This window comes from Camelus ferus, chromosome 11 (genome assembly GCF_009834535.1).
Source record: "Camelus ferus isolate YT-003-E chromosome 11, BCGSAC_Cfer_1.0, whole genome shotgun sequence".
Lineage (NCBI taxonomy): Eukaryota > Metazoa > Chordata > Mammalia > Artiodactyla > Camelidae > Camelus > Camelus ferus.
Window position 1 is genome coordinate 66,023,070 of NC_045706.1, and position 21,624 is coordinate 66,044,693.

The following is a 21,624-nucleotide window of genomic DNA, read 5'->3' on the forward strand; positions in this document are numbered from 1 at the left end:
AGGGTCTTCTGAGGTCTTTTCCCAGCATGCATTCTGTCCTGTGTATGTGTATGGCTTTCTAAATTCCCTGGTGTATGCAAGTAGTTTTGATTATCTTAATTTCCCAAAGTAGATACTCTCTCCCCAACTTATCCCCAGGCTTTAGGTGATCTGTTATGTCTCTACTGTAATCTTTTGCTCAGGTAAGTATGGATTTTTCTTATTTTTGAGCATTGCAGAAAATCACTGCTTTTCTGCCTGGGCTGAGGTGGTTTTTTTTCCCCCGTATGATAAAAATTTATTTATTTATTTATTTTTAGTTTTTTGGTATAGTTGGTTTGCAGTATTATGTTAATTTCAGGGATACAATATAATTTGATATTTGTATATGTTGCAAAAGGATAAACAAGATATGATTTTGTTGCTAGTGTTTACTTTACCCTATATCACACGTTTTATAGAAATCAGTTTAGTAGTTTGCTTACATGCTGAATATTCATATTTTTTCATTTTTTCACTCTTCCATATTTATTCCAAGTTTCCTTCTGACTTGATAGCACTGATGCCATTAGATAGGTGCCCTTAATGGGCTCCCAGATGACTGTTAGAATCCACAGCCACTGAAAAAATGATAATACATTTGCAAATAAGAAAGAGGGATATGTTGCCATTTGTGCCCTTCGTTCACTTTTTTTTTTCACTTCAAAAACCAGAATTTTATAACTGGCATAAACATTTCTATTACATCAAAATACCTAGAAATAAACTTAACCAAAGAGGTTACCTATACTCCAAAAATCAAGATGACACAAATAAATGGAAAGATTTCTTGTGCTCTTGGATTGGAAGAATGAACACTATCAAAATGACCATACTACACAAAGCAACCCACAGATCCAGTGCAACCCTCTTCAAAATACTCATGACACTCCTCACATAACCTGAACAAACAATTGCAAAATGTATAAGGAGCCACAAAATATACGGGTCTTGTTTTTGTATCCATTGAGTCGGTCTATATCTTTTGGTTGGAGCATTTAATCTATTTACATTGTATGTTCTTATTGACATTTTAAAAATTGTTTTGGTTTTATTTTGTAGGTCTTTTAATTTATTTTTTCCTCTTGTTCTGTTTTCTTGTGGTTGATGACTAGAAAAATTTCTTTAATATTTGTTGTAAAGATGGTTTGGTGGTGCTGAATTCTTTTAGCTTTTGCTTATCTGTGAAGCTTTTGATTTCTCCATCAAGTCTGAATGACAGCCTTGCTGAATAGAATAATCTTGGTTGTAAGTTTTCCCCTTTCATCACTTTAAAAATATCGTGCCACTCCCTTCTGGCCTGCAGTTTCTGCAGAAAAATCAGCTGATAACCTTATGGGAGTTCCCTTGTATGTTATTTGTTGCTTTTCTCTTGCTGATTTTAATATTTTCTCCTTATCCTTAATTTTTATCAGTTTGATTACTATGTGCCTTGGTGTGTTCTTTTTTGGGCTGATTCTGTTTTGTACTCTCTGCACTTCCTGGACTTGGGTGACTATTTCCTTTCCCAAGTTAGAAAAGTTTTCAGTTATTATCTCTCCAAAAATGTTCTGAGGTCCTTTCTCTCTCTCTTCTCTTTCTGGGACCCCTATCATGTGAACATTAATGCACTTCACGTTGTCCCAGAGTTCCCTTAAACTATCTTCACTTCTTTCCATTCTTTTTTCTGTTCTGCAGTAGTGAATACCACTAACCTGATCCAGTCTTCTGCCTCATTTAGTCTATACTTGTTTCCTTCTAGTGTGTTATTCCTTTCAGTAATTTTATTCTTCAACTTTGGGTATTCTTTCTTTTTTCTGACTCTTTGCTGGAATGTCCCCTGGTGCATCTGTACTCCTGAGTTCTCTGAACAGCTTCACCAACATTAGTCTAAACTCTTTCTTGGATAGATTGCCTATCTACTCATCACTTATTTCTTCTTCTAGAATTTTACCTTGTGTGTTGGCCTGGATGATATTTCTCTGCTTCCTCATATTTTCCATCTTTCTATTTGTATTTTTAGGCTTGATTAGTTATGTTTCTCAACCTTGGAGAAGTGACCCTCTGTGGGAGACATAGTGTGTGTCCCAGCAGTACATTCTTCTCTTGCCACCCAAGGGCCAGAGTCCAGCTGGTCCCACGGTAGAGTCTGGCCTGTGTTTGTGGACTCCTTCCACAGGCTTTGGGTTTGCTGCTTTCTTACTTCTGGTGCCTGCCCCCTGTGGGATGAGGCTGAGCTAGAAGCTTACATGGGTTTCTTGGCAGGAGGAATCAGTGCCTGCCCACTGCTGAGTGAAGCTTGGTTCTGGACCTCTGGTGGTTAGGGCCCTGTTTAGGGGCATGTCTAGAGGTGTTTATTGCTCAGGAGGCCTGCTGATGTGTGGGGCTAGGTCTTAGTGCTGATGGCCCCTTCAAGATGACAGCCTCCAGGAAAGCTAATGTAGATGAACACTCCCAAAATGTTCACCACCAGCTTTTATGTCCCCTGGGTGAGCTGCAGCCATCTCCTACCTCCCCTGGAGACCTTCCAAAACCAGCAGGCAGTTCTGCCCTAGATTCCTATGAAATCACTGCCTCTGCCCTTGGACCTGGCACATATTAGATTCTGTGTGTGTTTCCCAAGAGAATAAAGTGTCTTTTTCCCTCAGTCCTGTGGGGATCCTGAAGTTAAGTCCTGCTGGCCTTCAAAACCAGTTGCCCTGGGATCTTTTCCTCCCAATGCCGTAACCCTGGTTTGTGGAGCATAATGTGGGGCACAGAACGCTCACTCCTGTGAGAGGGCCTCTGTTACTTAATTAATCTTCAGTTTGTGGGTTGCCCACTCAGTGGTTTTGGGGCCCAGATTATACCACAAGCACTCCCTTCCTACTGTCCCTCTGTGGTTCCCTCTTTATGTTTCCAGTTGAAGAAGATCTTTTTTCCTAAGTTCCAATCTTTTTTCCCCAGTGGTTGTTTAGCAGTCAGTTGTGGTTTTGTTGTAGTCATGAGGAGAGGCAAGCTTGTGGTCCTACTACTCCACCATCTTGACTCCTCTCTCTGATGGATTCTTATAGCTAACTATTCTCACTTTATAGGAAAACAATATTCTCCTGAACATATTGAGGATTCTATTTAGAATATTTCAAAACTTTCCCTTATTTTTGTACTTCCCTCCTTACTCTTCAGTCATTCTGTTCATTCTGGTGGCTTACTTTTAATGCTTTAGTTTTTTCTTCTTGTTTGTTAAGTCATCATTTTCCTCCCCTGTTTTTCTCTGATGATCTAGTTTGATTAGCACAGGTGACTTGGTAGGTAAGGATGCAGATATGGATGTATCTTACCAGACTCTCACCAGAAGTTTCTGTAGGTGAGTGGGTAGGGGATGGACATGGGAGGACTCTCCTTCAGCCCAGGCAGAAAGGAGGCAGGGAAGCAAGCAGGAGGTCCCTCTTCAGTTCTTGAAACGGAGAATGGTATATCCTGAAATTAGAGCACTAAGATCTGTTTCATTAAGTAGTTGCTTTAAACAAAACTACATGCTATTATGGAGGATTGAAGTTTGAGGAGCTGCATTTCTTAGTTGGCTTCACTTTGGGCAGAACTGTCTGTATTGTCCATATACAGTCATCCCTTGGTCTCTGCAGGAGGTTGGCTCCAGGACCTCCTATGGATACCAAAATTTGCAGAAACTCAAGTCCCTTACATAAAATGGTGTAGTATTTGCATAAAACCTACTCACATCTTCCTATGCATTTTATTTTTTAATGTTTTTTCAGTTTTGAGATAAAATTGACATATGGCACTGTATAAGTTTAAGGTGTACAACATAATGATATGACTTACATCATGAAATGATTACCACAGTAGGTATAATGAATATTCATCATCTCATATAGATACAACATTAAAGAAATAGAAAAAAATGTTTTCCTTTTGCTGAGAACTCTAAGGATATACTATTCTTAATGATTATCATTTATAACATACAACAATGTTAATTATCTCTATCATGTTGTACATTACATCCCTAGTACGTATAACTGAAAATTTGTACCTTTTGTTTACCTTCATCTAATTCCCTTGTCCTACCTCCCTACCCCATCTCTGGTAGCCACAAATCTTATCTCTTTTTCAATGAATTTGTTTGCTTGTTTTTGAAGTATAATTGACCTGTAGAACTATGTTAGTGATTCTGTATACAACATAGTGATTCTGTATACATTTCACAATGATCACCATAAGTCTAGTTATCATGTTACTATACAAAGATATCATATAATTATTGACTATATTCTCTACACTGCACATTTTATACCCATGATTCATTTATCTTGTAAACGGAAAGTTTTTGCCTCTTTAATATCCCTCACCTATTTCACATGGAATATAATATGTATGTGCAGTCAGACTGTAATAATCCTACCTAATAAAACTGAAAAGGAAAAAAAAAACTATTCCTCACCTATTTCTCTCCTTACCTCACCTACCTCTCCTCTGGCACCCATCTGTTTGTTCTCTGTATCTATGACTTTGTTTCTGTTTGGTTGTATTTGTTCATTTGTTTTGTTTTTCAGATTCCACATATAAGTACAATCATGTAGTATTTGTATCTGATTTATTTCACGTAACATAATACTTTCTAGGTCCATCCAATGTTGTCATAAATGGCAAGATTTCATTCATTTTTATGGCTGAGGAATATTCTGTTATGTATATATGTACATATATACCATATCTTCTTTATTCAGTCATCTGTTGATGGATGCTTAGGTTGCTTCCATGTCTTGGCTATTGTAAATAATGTTGCATTGAACAGAGGGGTACCAATTTCTTTTCAAATTAGTATTTTCATTTTCTTCAGATAAATAACCAAAACTGGAATTGTTGGGTTATATGGTAGTTCTATTTTTAATTTTTTGGGAAGTATTCATATTGTTTTCCATATTGACTGCACAAATTTACATTCCCACCACTAGTGCATGAAGGTTCTCTTTTCTCCACATCCTTGCCAACCCTTGTTATTGTCGTTTTGATAATAGTCATCTGACAGTTGTGAGGTGATATCTCATTGTGGTTTGATTTGCATTTCCCTGATGCTTAATGCTGTAGAGCACCTTTTCATGTGCCTGTTGGCCATCAGTATGTCTTTGGAACAATGTCTGTTCAGTCCCTTCCCCATTTTTAATTGTTTTTTTTAATGAATGTCAAGTTGTGTGAGTTCTTTGTATATTTTAGGTATTAACCTCTTGCCAGATATATCTTTTGCAAATGTCTTCTCCCATTCAGTAGGCAGCCTTTTCATTTTGTTGATAATTTCCTTCAATGTGCAAAACCTTTTTAGTTTGATGTAGTCCCAATTGTTAAGTTTTGCTTTTGTTTCCCTTGCCCAAGCAGACATATCCAAAACATATTGCTAAGACTGATGTCGGAGAGTGTACTGCCTGTGTTTCCTTGTAGAAGTTTTATGGTTTCAGGTCTTACATTTAGGTCTTTAATCCATTTTGAGTTTATTTTTGTATGTGGTGTGAGAAAATAGTCTAGTTTGACTCTTTTGCATGTAGCTCTCCAGCTCTCCCAGCACTATTTATTGAAGAAGCTATATTTCCCCCATTGTATATTCATGCCTTCTTTATGGTAGACCCTCCCATATAATTTATATAGTCTCTAGATTACTATAATACCTAATACAATGTAAATACTATGTAAATAGTTGTAAATACAATGTAAATTCTACAAAAGTAATTGCTGGTGTTTGGCAAATTCAGTTTTTCCTTTTGGAACTTTCTGGAATTTTTCCCCCAAATATTTTCAATCCACAGTTGGTTGAATCTATGGATGCTGAACCTCGGCATATGAAGGGCTGACTTTGTAGATTTATCTATTTTTTTTAAATGTGTCCCAGCTTTAGAGAATGGCTGCTCATCAGCTTTAGTCTTAACTAACTGCTGGGTCTCCACAGACTAGGGGGCCACCAAGGTGCCCTGGCAGTCTTGTTTTGGCAGTGAGTCACCCATCCGACTACCTGTGCTGACCCCCACCTGGTTTGAAGGCTTAGAGCTTGGTGGTCTCTGGCTGTGGTTGGAAGCTGCCACTTCTGCCTACCTGTGTTTCTATAAATTGTAGGCACCATGCCTCTAGTTTCCTTCGTCTGATGTTTTTTGCTGATATTATCCAGAAGTTACATGAAATTGTCTTTTTTAGTGTATTCTGTTACTTGCACATTTGTTTGTTTTATTTTTGTTTTATTGTTTCTTCCACTTCTATTATTGGAGGCATCAGAGGCAGATGTGTGTTTTAAGTCCATTATCTTTAATTGGAAATGTCAGATATTTGTGAAATTGTGCTCATTATTTTCCACTATTCTCTGTCATCTGATTGTGTTCTCACATTTCAGGAAATTTCTTCTCAGCCTTCATAGCCTACTTTTCTTTTTTCTTTTTTCTACCAGCCACTCAGATATTGGTGTTCCCTCACATTCTGTGCTGGTATCTCTTTCCTCAGTCTGTCTCATTGCCATTTTCACCCACATCCTTATTTTCATTCTAGACCCCTCTCCTGAACTCCAGAATCATCTGTCTCACCTTTAAGTGAGTATTTCCACTTCCATGTTTTGAAGACATTTGGAGTCCTGTATGTATGTCTAGTATCCATTTCATTGTCACTGCTCTTCCGTTTCTCCAGACTTGACAAATTTTCCAGAACCTCCAGGGCAGATTGCACAGACACTCTGGGAGTAAACTCTTCCTCTGTCCCTTTGCTCAGCAAGTTCCCTGTGTAGAATCTTCACTGCTGCCCCCCTTAATTTAGTCAATCCAGCTCCACCCTACTCTGGGATCATTGCTCCTTCAGTGACAATTAATTTGTATAACTGGGACAGAAGTGTGTATTCCCACTGCATGATTTGCTTCCTGCTGTTCATAGCAGTGACCTGTGGTGAGTGGAGGTGGGGGAAGGGAGGAGCAAGTCCCCAGGGGAGTCTGTAGGATGGTTCTGCACACATCATATATTGTCAATCCTTTAGGGCATGGGAAGAAAATATTAGCTGGTGTATTTACATTTTTATCTGAAAAATAACAGAATTAAGCTCTCTTCAAATGTGAATTGACAGTATTTTATTTAATTTATAGATAGATATAAATAAAACTGATGATTGCTCAAGAATTTTAGAGATTTAGGTGAGTGATTAAATATTTGGAGATCTCTAACAGGATTTAAGTCAAATAGATGAGCTTGTTTCCTGCCCAGAATCTCTTCACCCTGCCTCTGCAGCCTTTATTTTATCACAGGTTCAGACCTGCTCTCCTGTCCTGTTGTGCAGTCTGTTGACTTACCACATTTTTTCAGGTCTTCTTAACTTTCATTGATGTTTTGCCATATTTTTATAAAGAAACTGCTATTTACATTTAATCACTGAAAGTTTTATCTGCTCTGTCAAATCCAAGGTGCTAACACTCTCACGTGAACTTGGATAGAACCCCTGTATGATCTCTGTCTGCTTTACACAGATTTGTGCTGTGGGTCCTTTAAGTCCTATGTTAGGTATGTCTTTATATGTTTCATTATAAGATTAAGTTTTTTCAGACCAGGAAGAGTATATTATTCAACTTGGAATTCCCCAAAACTAGTACAGATCTGGGCACATGAGGGCATGCAGATATTTTTCCCTTAAGTAATAAATTAATTCACCAGTGGTATTTCTACTGTGATTTCTGTTTTTACTCACAAAGTGTAACACAAAACAAGTTATATAGTAGAGGTCCTTTGTAACATTTCTGGTCAATTTGCAATAGTAAAAATGGTAAAAATTAGTATTTAAACTTTTTTTCCCACATCACCTGATTCAGACCATTTCAGATTGAGTAGAAATATGTGTCCCTAGGGATCATTGTCATTCAGAGATGTGACTGTGGGCTTCACCTGGAAAGAATGGAAGCAGCTGAACCCTGCTCAGAGGGCCCTGTACAGGGACGTGATGCTGGAGACCTACAGCCACCTCATCTCAGTGGGTAGGTAGCACTTGTTTCCCATGTAGACCCTCAGTACACATGTCCTTTTTTATTTACCTGTGGAAGTTTTGTAGAATATAATAATGTTTAGGTTGGGGATTCAGAGGTAAAGGACAATTTATCCCTTGTGGGTACCAGAAAGAATGTGTTGTCCTCTGTCCCACAACAGTATTAAATGAGCATTTTTAATTGTACTGTCTTTGAGTTATACTGTCCTCCTCCTTCAAAGGCCCCAAAACTCATCCAGTTTGTCTCATGATACAATTCTCATTTACAGGGTATTGCATCCCTAAGCCAGAAGTGATCCTCAAGCTGGAGCAAGGAGAGGAGCCATGGATATTAGAGGAAGAATCCTCAAGCCAGAGTGTCCCAGGTGAGTTAGTGTGAGTAGGAGCCAGATGGAGGTTAGGAGGAAATTGGATCACAAAGGGTTAGTTCAGAGATTAAAGCCATTGAAATGGTCTTCAGGAGTCACTTTTTAGTGGCTCTGGACCTTTGGAAGTAGCTTGTTGACATGACTCAAATATCCAGTCACTGAGTCACCCAGTATCTCCTATTGTCACTCTCATACCCAAATGGTTTCCTTGTTTTTTTCTTTAAAGGTATATATAGAGTTAAATACACAGGGTTTAAGTGTTCAAGTAAATACAATTTTGTATATGTACAGACCCATATTTCCATTATCAAGATTAACATATGGAACATTTTTTTTTTTAGCACCCCAGGAGGCTCCCTGGTGTCCTCTTACCAGTAAATAACATCTCTCCCTTCTGTTATCACAGATCAAATTTTCCTGTTTTTAACTTCAGATAACTTCAATCATACAGTATGTACTGTATGTGTATTTGCACTCTATATATACATACATGCACACTATATAGCGTATATATACTACACACACACACACACACACACACACACACACACACACGTGTGTGTGTGTGTGTATATATATATAGTATCTAGCTTCTTTGGATCAGCACTATGTTTGTGAGATACATGTGTATTATATATATTTGGAGTTTTTGCTTTGTATTGCTGTGTAGTGTTCCATTGTGACTATTCCAGAATTTATTTGTCCATTTAATTATTGAAACACATTTGGGGTACATATTTGAAATATACTTGTCTTAAATAAACTTATTTTGAAATGTGGGGCTTTTGAAGAAGGGTATTATAAATTGTTTCAATTCAAATATTGTAGATTTACAATAATGTATTTGTTTCAGGTGCTTCATTTAAAGTTATTATAAGATAATGCCTATAATTCCCTGTGCTATACAATATCTCTTTGTTGGTCATCTATTTTATAAACTGTAGTTTGTGTTTGTTAAACCAGACCCCTAATTTGTCCCACTCCACTTCAATCTCCCCTTTAGTTACCATAAGTTTGTTTTCTGTATCTGTGAGTCTGTTTCTGTTTTGCATATACATTCATTTGTATGTTTTTTAGATTCGACATATAATTGGTATCATATATAATTTGTCTTTCTCTGACTAATTTCACTAGGGCATAATATTCTCTAGGACCATCCACATTGCTACAAAAGACACAATTTATTTTTTATGACTGAGTAATATTCCATTGTGTACACACACACCCCCCCCACACACCAAATATTCTTTATCCAGTCATCTCTTGATGGGCACTTGTGTTGTTTCCATGTCTTGGACATTGTAAGTAATGTTGCTGTGAACATTGGGGTGCATGTATCTTTTCCAATTAGTGCTTTTGTTTTCTTTGGATGTATATCTAGGAGTATTATCTGCAAACAATGACAGTTATACCTCTGACCCTCCAATTTGGACACCTCTTACTCTGTGTGCGTGTGTCTATGATTGCTGTGATTAGGGCTTCCAATACTATGTTAACAAGTGGCAATAGTGGGCATCCCTGTCTTGTTCCTGGATTTAATGGGAAGGCTTTCAGCTTTTCACCATTGAGTATGATGTTGGCTGTGGGTTTGTCATAAATGGCTTTCATTATGTTGAGCTATGCTCCCTCTATACCCACTTTAATGAAAGTTTCTATCATGAATGAATATTGAACTTGATCAAATGTTTTCATCTGCATCTATTGAGATGATCATGTGACTTTTATTCCTTTCATTAATGTGTGTCACATTGATTGATTTGCAGATAATGATCCATCCTTGCATCTCTTAAATTTACCCATGTGATCATGGTGTGTGACCCTTTTTATATATTTCTGCATTCAGTTTGCTAATATTTTGTTGAGGATTTTTGAATCTATATTCATTAGAAATATTAGCCTATAATTTTCTGTTTTCATAGTGTCTTTGTCTGGTTTTGGTATCAGGGTACTTAACCACCTTGTGGAATGAATCTGGGAGTGTTTTGTTCTCTTCAGTTTTCAGAATAGTGTGAGAAGGATAGATATTAGTTCTTTATGTGTTTGGTAGAATTTCCCTGTGAAGCCATCCAGTCTTGGACCTTTGTTTGCTGGGAGAGTTTTTTATTACAAGAAAAACCATTGTCAGTTTTTGACTTGTAGGTACAATAGCCTTAAGGTGCTAGCGCAGAAGCCCTGAGGGTTGGGTGGGCTGGTTCCATTCCTCAGAATGAAGCAGTACAGGAGCAGGAGGGGCTGGACTGTGCCCACTGTAGTTGTCCTGGCACATGTCAGTGTTCCAAGACACTCCTGATTTACTGCCCCTGACAGCACCAGTAACACCCCCTATCACATTCAGTGTAGTGTCAGGTCCAGTCCAGCTCTGTCCCCCATGTGTGCACTCTCCTCAGCAGCAGCAGCCTTTGCCTAGTGAGGAGCTGTGCCATGGAGCAAAAGGGGCAGGAGCGGGTACTTGGTGTGGTCTTGGGGGCAGTCCTGGGAAACCAGCCAGAGTTCTGGCAGTCTCTGTCTGCCTCCTCCACCTTCTTTTTTGAGCAGGCCAGCATGTGTGACTCTTTTGTCAATGGTATGCATTGAAAATACCTTGTTTAAACTATGTCATCACTTTCTTAATGATGAACAGAAATGTATTTAAAAGACTATCCTTTCACTGAATTGCAGTTTTATCTTATTTATCAGGTGATCATATATGTGTGATTATGTTTCTGGGCTTTCTGTTCTGTTCTTTTCACTGATCTATCCATCTTTATGACAATATTACATTGTCTTTTATTACAGCATTATAACTTATTAATAAGTCTTGATATCTGGCAGTGTTAGCCTTCTAGGTTTGCTGCTTTAGTCAAGATTGCTTGGTTGTTATACAGCATGAATACAGAATGTTGCCAGGAATATCTTTAGACTACAGAATATATTAAAATGATACCTATGTTTTTAGATATTCTGGAAAATTCTGTGCTGCAATAGGTCTTCTACATTTTCATAAAATTTTAGAATCAGCTCATCAGTTTCCATACACACACACCTGTTTGGATTTTCTTTTTTTGTTGTTGTTAAGATTTCATTAGTTATTTTGGGGAGAATTGACATCTCAGCAATGCTGTTTCCAATCCATGACCATGGTACCTTTACTTAGGTCTTTAATTTCTCCCTGGTTCTGTGGTTTTCAGTTTAGCAGTTTTTCCAATTTTTCATTAAATATGTTCCTAAATATTTTATACTGTTTTCATTTTTTCATTTATACTATCTGAACTGTTTATTCTCTAATTGTTTAATGGGAACATATAGAAAAACAGTTGATGTTTGGACATTTACTGTGTATCCTGCAACCTTGCTTCCAAGATCAGATGAGATTGGGCTCATTCAGGGTGGAATGGCCGTAGACCCTACAACCTTGCTAATTCACTTATTCTGGTAGTTGTTTTGCAGATTTCTAAAAATTTTCTACATAAACAGTTTTACCATCTATTAATAAAGACAAGTTTACTTCTTCCTTCCCAATCTTTATACCATTTTTCTTTTCCTTGCCTTTTGTACTGGCTAGGTATACTAGGAAAATGTTTTATAGAAGTAGTGAGAGTGAACATCTTGATCTTGTTTCTGACCTCAGGGAAAAAATATTCAGTATGTTACCATTAATTTTGATGTTAACTGAAAGATTTCTGTAAATGCCCTTGATTTTTTGAGGAAGTTTTCTTCCATTCCTTGTTTGCTAAGACTTTTTAAACAATTATGAATATTGAAATTGCCCAAATGCTTTTTTTTTTGCATGTAGTGAGATAACCATATGGCTTTCCTTATTTATTATGTGATTATGGTGAGTAGTCTTAATTTTCAAATGTTAAACCAATCTGATATTTCTGAAATACATCATCTTTGATCATAATATATTGTTTTTATGATTACTGAATTTGATTTTTTTGTGTGTGTCCATGGAGATGTTATCCTGTAATTCTCCTTGTTGGAAACTTTCCACGTTTGGGGTTGAAGGCTATATTATTTTCATTTTCATAAGATGAGTTGAGCATTGTTTCACATTTTTCAATTCTGTGGATGATTTTATATAAGATTGTGTTTTTTCTTTAATGTTTGGAAGATTTTACCAACAAAGCCATTTGGGTCTGAAGTTATCTCTTTGTGGAGATTTAAAGTTTCAGATTGTTAAGTTTTTAATATTTATCTTTGTTAATATTATCATAAATAAAATACATGTAGTTTCTGGAACAGTACAGATGAATTATTCTTTACTTAAAGACAGGTAATAACTGTGTGATTCTGACATACCTTAATATCTTACTCTTGGTGCAATGAGACAGAAGCCAAATGTCCAACACATACATGCAAAGTTAGTATTGCAGGTGAAGAACACTGATAAAATGAACCTGGCCATGTTTCTATAGAAGAGAGAGAGGTAGCTCTCCTCTGTCCTCTTTTTAAAGGAGATAAAAAAAACCTTTGTTCCCTTGGAGGATCCTGAGTTCTCTCTAACATTTTAGCATATAAATAAATTTCTTCAGGCAGAAAAAAGACTATTGTTTCCAGCTTTACACCAAGGATGTCACCAGAGTCAGGATGAGATCTTGAATTTTCAGAAATTTCAAAACAGATCTATGCCCCCTCCCCACACACAGCTTTTTTGTCCTCATCATACCCACTTAGTAACCCGGAGACCATCCCATTCTGAAGACAGCAGTATTTAATACTATGACTGCCTTGCTGAGGTGTGTATACCAAGAAGTGGGTGAGGAAAATAGAATCAGATTCATTCTTCCTTATTGTTGAAAAGTCAACAGTGGTGAGATATCCTCTAAGAGGGGTTAAATCCAGATTTGATACACTCTCCCAGAAATGGGTGGCCCTGCCCACTACCTTGTGCCTTCCACAAGAATCAGAAACTAAAAATTCAGGCAGCTTTTGTAATCTTGGTTGTACAGGCTATTAGAATAAGCCTTTAGCAAGGTAACAAGTGATGCAGACAGTTCTGCCAGGATCCATGGTGTTTCCATAGCTTATAGCATCACAGGGATGTTTCTCAGCCTTGTCAGAGTGCTGCCATTGAGCAGGATGATCACACCTGCTTTCAGATTGGCAAAACTTAAGGCCAGAGCAGAGAAGGCAGTTAGGGAAGACTTCTGTGACTCCAGGCATTAGATGATTATTTTGCTGGCCAGCAAGGCTTTACTTTCAGGGTTTTCTTTTTAAAAGTCTTTTTCATCTTGTCAGTCACAGATCACAAGTTGAAACCCTGAAGGTGGGTACAACAGCCTAGAGATCCATATGAACCTCTGATGGGTCAGACATCAGATTGTAACTCATTAGCTCATTTTAACTCACTTGCTCATTAGCAAATAGCATTACTCTTCCAAAAGGCATCTCCTGAAGTGTATCTCCATCTGGAGACTGCCCTGGTCATGGTGTCTTCTTGGTATACTGCCTTCCCTCAGGTAAAAATAATTTCTAAGCCTTTTAAAGTCCATACAAGCAAAAACTATCCATCATGGGGGCTTGTTCTTTCCAGTAGTGTAAGATTCTAGATATGGATGCTAAGGTTTTACTACAAACACTTCTTTCCCTGATTGGGACGACCATCTCTAGGACTTATGCCAAATTGATTTTTGCCATATATTCTGATGTAGTAGCCACAAAATAACATAAAGCTGTTCTTAAAAATTACCCCTTTGAGTGATGTCAGCATCATGGCAGTGTGAGATATTCATTTTGTCTCTCCCCTTCAACCTACAACCAGTAAAACATCTGTAACTCAACACATCCTGTTTGCCCAACATACCAGAACCAGAGAGTTCCATATGTCTGTACATCTGAAGGTGGCTGGTCTGGAACACATAGAGGAGGCAGGACCAGAGGAACAGCTAAGAGTGGGTGACAGTGGATGAGAAAGAGCAATTTATGGGGGACAAACAGCTGGGCTTACCTGGAAAAAATATATTTATTCTAGATTTGTAAAATGATGGTGTGATTCTGATCTGAATCCAGATATAATGATATGTTTGTCTCAGTGATATGTTTTAAAAAATATGTATTATCAGTTCTTAGGACATTGAACTCAAGGAAGTAGAGTATTGTAGATAGCAGAACAGTAAAAATAGTCCTGCATAACCAAAAATCTTAAAGTAAAGGTAAATGAAATTTCTGGAACCAGGTTTAGAATTTTATCCCTTAAGGTTTTGTTTTCATGGTATATAGAGATGTTGAAATATGTATATGAAAGCAGGATTGAATACTGATACTAAATCAGGTGAGATTTGTTTGGGCAAAAGTCAGAAAGCATTGAAAAGGGGTTGGATGCTCAGGAGAGGTCCACTGCTGACCAGTGCTGATGAAATAAAGGGAAAATACCACAACTAGGGTAGAACTGTGCAGTCTGATCCTGTGGCAAGAATGGTTTGTCTACTCTTGGGTTTTGCTCTTGTTTGCATATTTTTATTCCTCATGAACCAGAAGTAGAAACAATTAAAGCTTGGGTTTTAGTACTGTTCCTTTTTGAACTGGAGCTTTTAGAGCATTGATTCATTACTGCTTGGTAGAATAGGAGAGAAGATGTGACTGGATGTGTATATGCTGTTGTCATATTCTAGGCATGAGAGATCATGACCTAAACTGATGAACTCCCCCAGATCTAATGCTGTTTCCTCTCAATATCCTTGTCAGCTAATCTTTCTTGTCACTCTATTTATATTTCAGAATTAATTAATAGCAGTAGAAACTATTCAAGAAACAAGTTTGATGAGTTTAACAAAGGTAGAAAATGGCTCCATGGTGACAAACATGAAAGAACTCATTCTGAAGAGAAACCTTATGAATGTAATAAAAATGGGAATGGCCTCTCTCTTAATGAAGACTCTGCTCCGCATCAGAAAATTCAAATTTTGAAGCAACGTTTTGAATACAATGAATGTAGGAAAGCTTTCCATGAAAATTCACTCTCTGTTATTCAGAAGAAAACTTACACAGGACAGAACATCTGTGAGTACACTGAATGTGGAAAAAACTTCTGCAATATGCCATCTCTTACTGCTCACCAAAGAACACATCCAGCTGATAATCACTATGATTTTAATAAATGTGGAGGAAATTTCTTAGAGGAATCCATCCTCTTTGAACAGAGTGTTCACCCTTTGAACCAGAAGTCAGAATTCATTCAAATTCAGGGAACCCACTCAATTGACAATATAATTGAATATAATGAATATGGAAACTGTTTCAGTGAAAAGCTAATTTTTGGTGTACAACAGAGCATACACACAGGAGAAAAAACTTATGAATGTCATGAATGTGGAAAAACCTTCAACCAAAAATCAGCCCACACAAGACATCAGAGAACCCATACAGAGGAAAAATCCTGGGAATGTCATGAATGTGGGAAAACTTTCTATAAGAATTCATACCTCATTAAACATCAGAGAATTCATACAGGGGAGAAACCTTATGAATGTCAGGAATGTGGGAGATCCTTCATTGAAAAGTCAATTCTCACCCAACATCATAGGACACACAAACGAAAGAAATCATATGAATGCCCTGAATGTGGGAAATCCTTCGCAAGTAATTCGGCCCTTACTCTACATGAGAAAAGACACACAGGGGAGAAGCCCAATGAGTGCTGTGAATGTGGGAAAGCCTTTCTCCGAAAATCAGACCTCATTATACACCAAAGAACTCACACAGGGGAAAAACCTTATGAATGTAACACATGTGGAAAATACTTCCGCCACAGGTCAGCCTTCACTTTGCATCAGAGAATACACACAGGAGAGAAATCCTTTATATGTAATGAATGTGGTAAATCCTTCTATGTGAAGTCATACCTCATTGTACATCAAAGAATTCACACAGGGGAAAGACCTTACGAATGTGACGAATGTGGGAAATCCTTCTCTGCGAAGTCAACTCTTAATAAACATTTGAAAACTCATACAGGTGAGAAGCCCTATGCATGTATTGAATGTGGAAGATTTCTATGCAGCTTCAGGAGTTTCACACAGCATCAGAGGACACACACAGGAGAGAAACCTTTTGAATGTAATGAATGTGGGAAAAACTTTCGTCAGAAGTCATCCCTAACTGCGCATAAGAAAACTCACATAATACAGAAACCCTATGAATGTAATGAATGCAGAAAATCATTCTGTCTGAAGTCAAGACTCACTGTACATCGTAGAATACACACAGGGGAGAAACCCTATGAATGTAATGTTTGTGGAAAATCATTCTATGTCAACTCAAAACTCACTGTACATCAGAGAACACATTTGAGGAGAAACTCTATAAATATAAATGAGGGAAATCACTCTGGGTGAAGTCCAGAGTTTATAGAACAAAGAACACAAAGTGGAGAGTAAAATCTATTAATATAATGATTTTGAGAACACCTTTGGTCAAAAATCAGTTCTCACAATACAGAGCAGAGAACTTAAAGAGGAGAGAAAATAATATGAAGATATTCTGGACATTGGAAAATTTTCTACTGGAATTTGGACCATGTAGTATATGAGACAACTGAGCGGAGAAAACCTATTGGTGAATGAATACAGGGCAGATTTTGCCCAAAGTCACACCTTACTAAATATTTATAGAAATGATATATAGTATTTGTAGAGAAGTCTTTACTCACAGGCCAGGGAAAATGCACAAGCTATAGGAAATTATAGGAAGACATTTACTATGAGGTGATATTTTATTGGGCTTGTGTGAAATACTTGAAGTGGCATCTCAGTGGGTATCACATAGTAGTTATTAGAAAAGTACTTCTAAGTAAGTGGAAGCTTTAAGTTAAAGTTAAGTTTATCATACATCAGAGATGTTCAATTGAAGTGTCTAGCAATTTAGGAAATGTGGAGAATGTTTTCATTTTAGCACTTTGCTTTGTAAAAATACAGTCTGGCCCATTGCCCAGTGTGCTGTTCCTTTCAACTTAAGGTTTTAGATGTGACCTGGAGTTGGCAGTTGTAAACAATTCAAAGATTTATTGCTCAGGCATATGTGAAACAAGGAAGGGTTTTTGCAGGGGACCCACCAACAAGAAGACTTTCTGATGTCCAGGTGGAGAGAGAGAACCTGGTCTTTGTGACATACATAGGACAGCAGCCTGCCAGCAGGATTTTTAAAATAATTCTGGGGTGTACTAATTTTGAGTGGCTTGTCCTGGAATGGTGGATCGAAGGGGCAAGGTAGGTTGCCTTGAATGCAACTTACCAGCTGTAGCAGAAGTGGTTGAGTTTAGAACGTAGGTGGTTTCTGCCCTGCCAGTGTCTTACCAGTTTGGCCAACCGTCATCCATCATGTGAGTGACTTATTGCACCCAACTTTATTTCCCCACATACTTACCACTTCTCACATGTGATACAATGATTTTTTAAAGGCAAAAATTCACATACAAACATATACATTGTCAAGTACAGAGCTTTAAAGAGCACAAATAGATTCTACTACTTGGTAGGCAACAGTAGCTTTCAGCAGACCAGTGCTCTCACTAAGGACAACTAGAAAGGCAGTTCACAGAAAGTATATTTAAATGCAACATGTTGTTGCAAAGCAGAGAGGGCTGGTATGGTAAAATTCAGGAGAGGAGTGAAAGAAAGTAAATGGGAAAATGGGAGCACCTGCCAATTCTGGCTACAGGGAGGAGCCTGAATATTGAGCTTGGCTCAGTCAGAGGATTATGGCTTGGTGTCAGGGCAGGGGAGATGTAGGGTGCAGGGAGACCAGAAACCAGAGACCAGCAGAAATCTGGCAGTCAAGGCTGAAGTGAAAATTTTGAAACATAGGAGACTTCAAACACATGGCCAGTTTATCAAAATTTTCTTTACTCAGGGAAAAATGAATAGAATTCAGGAACTGCCAGCAGGCTGGGCCCTTGGTGAACACAGCATGCTCTCAGTGGCAGTGCAGAGTCGTACCAGAGGTAAACTGTACCTTACCAAATCTGCAAACAATTCCTGACTCATATTTTGAAAATCTTCCAGAAAGAAAACTCACAGGAACAGATGACTTCACTCCAGTTATTCCAAATATTTAAAGAAATAGTACCAAGCTTTTATAAGCTCTTCCAGAGAAAGGAGGATAGGAGTTTTCCTGTTCATTTTATGAAGCTAGTACAACACTGATACCAAAACCTTAAGATATTTCAGGAAAGTAAGGTTCATTCCACTATCTTATGAATTTAGATGCAAAACCCTGAAATTAAATAAAAATTCCAGTCATATCACATATCTTGACTAAATGATATTAGAGGAATCAAAGGATGCATTTAATGTTTAAAATTCACTTGATTTGACCTTCTATTCCCCTTCCTCTCAGACTCTACCTTCTCCCTTGCAATATGTACAATTCTCTCCTGCTTTCCTGTCCTAGAGTGGGAGTCAGAACAGCCCTGACATGGGGGATGAGAAAGGTGTGGAGGTGATGTGCCCCCTTGCATCAGAAGTGCTGAGGGCAGTTGGAAGACATGATCAGCATGGCTGAGATGCTGGTAACACTGGGCAGATAAATAAATGTACTGAGGGTGGTGAGAGCCAGGTTTCTCATTGTTGGAGATGGTATCTGCAAACACAGAAGGGGAAAGCTAGAAAACAATCTAAAGTGCTGGAATATAATTCATATTTTAAGTACACAAATAAAGTATTGCTTATGGATGTGTGTTTTGGATCTGTGTGCTGAGAGGGCCTAAACACAGTGACACCCCCATAAGGTTGAGCACACCAGGTGCCAGGTTGTTAATTTTAAGTACTATTCTCCCACCAATAAACAATGAGGTCTCTGAAGGTATGGTTTATTGAAAGTCAGAGATGGGGAGAAATACAAGATGATCCTGAATCATCTTATCTGTTAGACAATACAATGTCAAAGAATAATTGGAAGCACATTAAAAGGACAAAGGAACCATCTTGTACAGCTTCCACTGGCCAAGATTGACACAATTTGAACATCAAAACAAATTAACAGCATAATAATGCAGAAGGTAAAACAGGAATACATTAATTTATACAGATATAAATATGTTAATCCATAAAGGAAGGAAAGCTTTTTACAATGCCAGCTAATAAATGTAGAAGGAACAATGGCAATAGAAAAACACAATGTGGTAACCGTCATACTGGTGGTTGATTCAGTAAGTAGTTGACAACACAGGCTAGAGTTTGTGGGTAGAGGTTTGATGGACAGGATGTTGGCATAATCTCCAAATATTTCCCCACAAAATACTGATCAGCTACAGAGGTGAAAACAGTAACTTTATGATAAGCCTGTCAGAGAACAACATAATCAGATGATCAAAGTTCACTTCACCAGTGGCAGAGCAAGTCAGTGTGTTGTACTCCCTGATGAGATGCACTGAAAAGAGCCAGCATCACTCATGCTATATTCCTGCTAAGGATGCGTGGCCAGAGTGTGATCATGAGGAAACATTAGATGAACCCACTTGAAAGGTTCTTTCACAGAATGGAAAGCCTATGTTTAAATTGGCAAGGACATAAAAGGAAAAGACTTCCAGATTGGAGGAGGCTGAAGAATCTTAACAAGGAAACAAAAAGGAAAGAACCATTGGCATAATTCATAGTTTATGGATTGAATGATAATGTCTATTTCTTGATTTGGTTCAGTAAGCAAGTGTTTTTGGGGGGGAATACACACTCCAGTATTTAGGGGAAATAGAGTCCCATGTCTGCTGTTTTTTTTCAAATGCATCAGAGAAAGAGGAATATGTGTGAGTGTGTGTATAGGTTTAAGATTGCAAGCAAGTGTGCTAGAGGCATGGAGGAAATGCAGTGCACAGTTTGGGAAATCTGTTTTTGTGCACTGCTTATGACTTAAAGTTTGAAGTCATTTCAAAGTAAATGTGTGAACATTTAAGCTAATTGACGTAGCTAACACATAAGTAGAAAAAGGCAAGTGAAGCCATGTTAGCATCTCAGTAGATTCAGAAAACATCTTTTAGAACACTTTACACACCTTCATGATTGAAAAAAACTAAACTAGGGATGAAAGGAAATTTCACTAAAAAAAAAAAAATCATCCTAAGCAGATAAATACTGGACTACTTCTTCCTGATATTAATAATGAAACAGGAAGTCTTGTCACCACAAAGTCTATTCAACATTGGACTGAAAGCTCTATCTTGGTCAGGTTAGAAAGGACAAAAAATCAAAAAATGGCATAAAAACTTTTAAGATTGAATTAAAACTCCTTATTTTCAGGTGATATCATTGTATTAGTAAAAAAGTCAATAAAGTCTATGGAAGAGTTATTAGAAATAAGTGAATTTAGCAAACTGACTATAAAAATCATATTTTTGTGTGTGATCAACAAATAGAAAAAATAAGTGATACCAGGACAATTGTATCCTTTCTGCCTAGGGTAGCATGTGCTAGACTTACCCTCCTGCCTGACAAAATTGGGTAAAAGGAAACAAAAACTACTTGTTTTCAAGTCACAGGATGTCAGGCAATAAAGGGCAGTGATCCTTGGAGGTGATGGGTAGGCTCACTATATTGTGATGGTTACACATTTACATCTGTTAAATTGTATCAAGTTGTACAATTCAAATATGTGCATTATAAATACTGTGTTACATTGCTGTTACATTTATAACAGGCCTAAAGCAGTTCTAGAAATCTAAACACTGCATCCCAAAATTGAGAAGTTAAAAAACAAAAAGGACTTTTAATGACTTTGAAGGCTGATTTCTCCCCAGATTGGTTGATTCATTGCTGCCCTAATCACCATCCAACATTTTTTCTTTTTGGTCAAATTTAAAATGTATATGCAGATTTAGTGACCAATAATAGCTAAGGCAATCTGAAAGTGGCAAACTCAATCTATAGGACTTAGACTGTCACATAACAAGACTGTTACAAGCATATCTCAGAGTTATTGTAGGCTTGGATTTATACCACTGCAATAAAGTAAATATCACAGTAAAATGAGTCATAATTTTTTTGGTCTTTCCAGTCATATTAAAGTTATATTTACACTATAGTATATAAAGTGTGCCATAGTGTTATGTCTTAAAAAAAGCTGCCTTAATCAAAAAAATACTCTTTCTTAAAAATGCTAACCATCATATGAAACTTCAACGTGCAATCTTTTTGTAATAGTAACATCAGGGACCACAAATTATCATAACAAGTCAAATAGTAATGAAAAATATGAAATGCTGTGAGAATTACCAGAGTGTGACACAGAGACATGAAGGGAACAAGTGCTGTTTTCTCCCAGATCCCATCCCCCAACCTGAGCCCCTAGACCCCCAGC

At 37.5% G+C, this 21,624-nt stretch overlaps 1 protein-coding gene across 1 annotated transcript in view; it reads left to right on the forward strand.

The window, feature by feature from the left end:
• The window catches only part of LOC116667317 (zinc finger protein 37A-like), a 75,951-nt gene extending 54,658 nt beyond the window's left edge, over window positions 1–21,293 (forward strand). Inside the window, exons 2-4 of the mRNA XM_032491975.1 lie at window positions 7,856–7,982; window positions 8,260–8,355; window positions 15,058–21,293. Of these exons, the coding sequence (XP_032347866.1) occupies window positions 7,856–7,982; window positions 8,260–8,355; window positions 15,058–16,673 (1,839 nt within the window). The 3' untranslated portion in view covers window positions 16,674–21,293. The remainder of the gene's footprint in view (window positions 1–7,855; window positions 7,983–8,259; window positions 8,356–15,057) is intronic.
• Window positions 21,294–21,624: the final 331 nt, after the last annotated feature.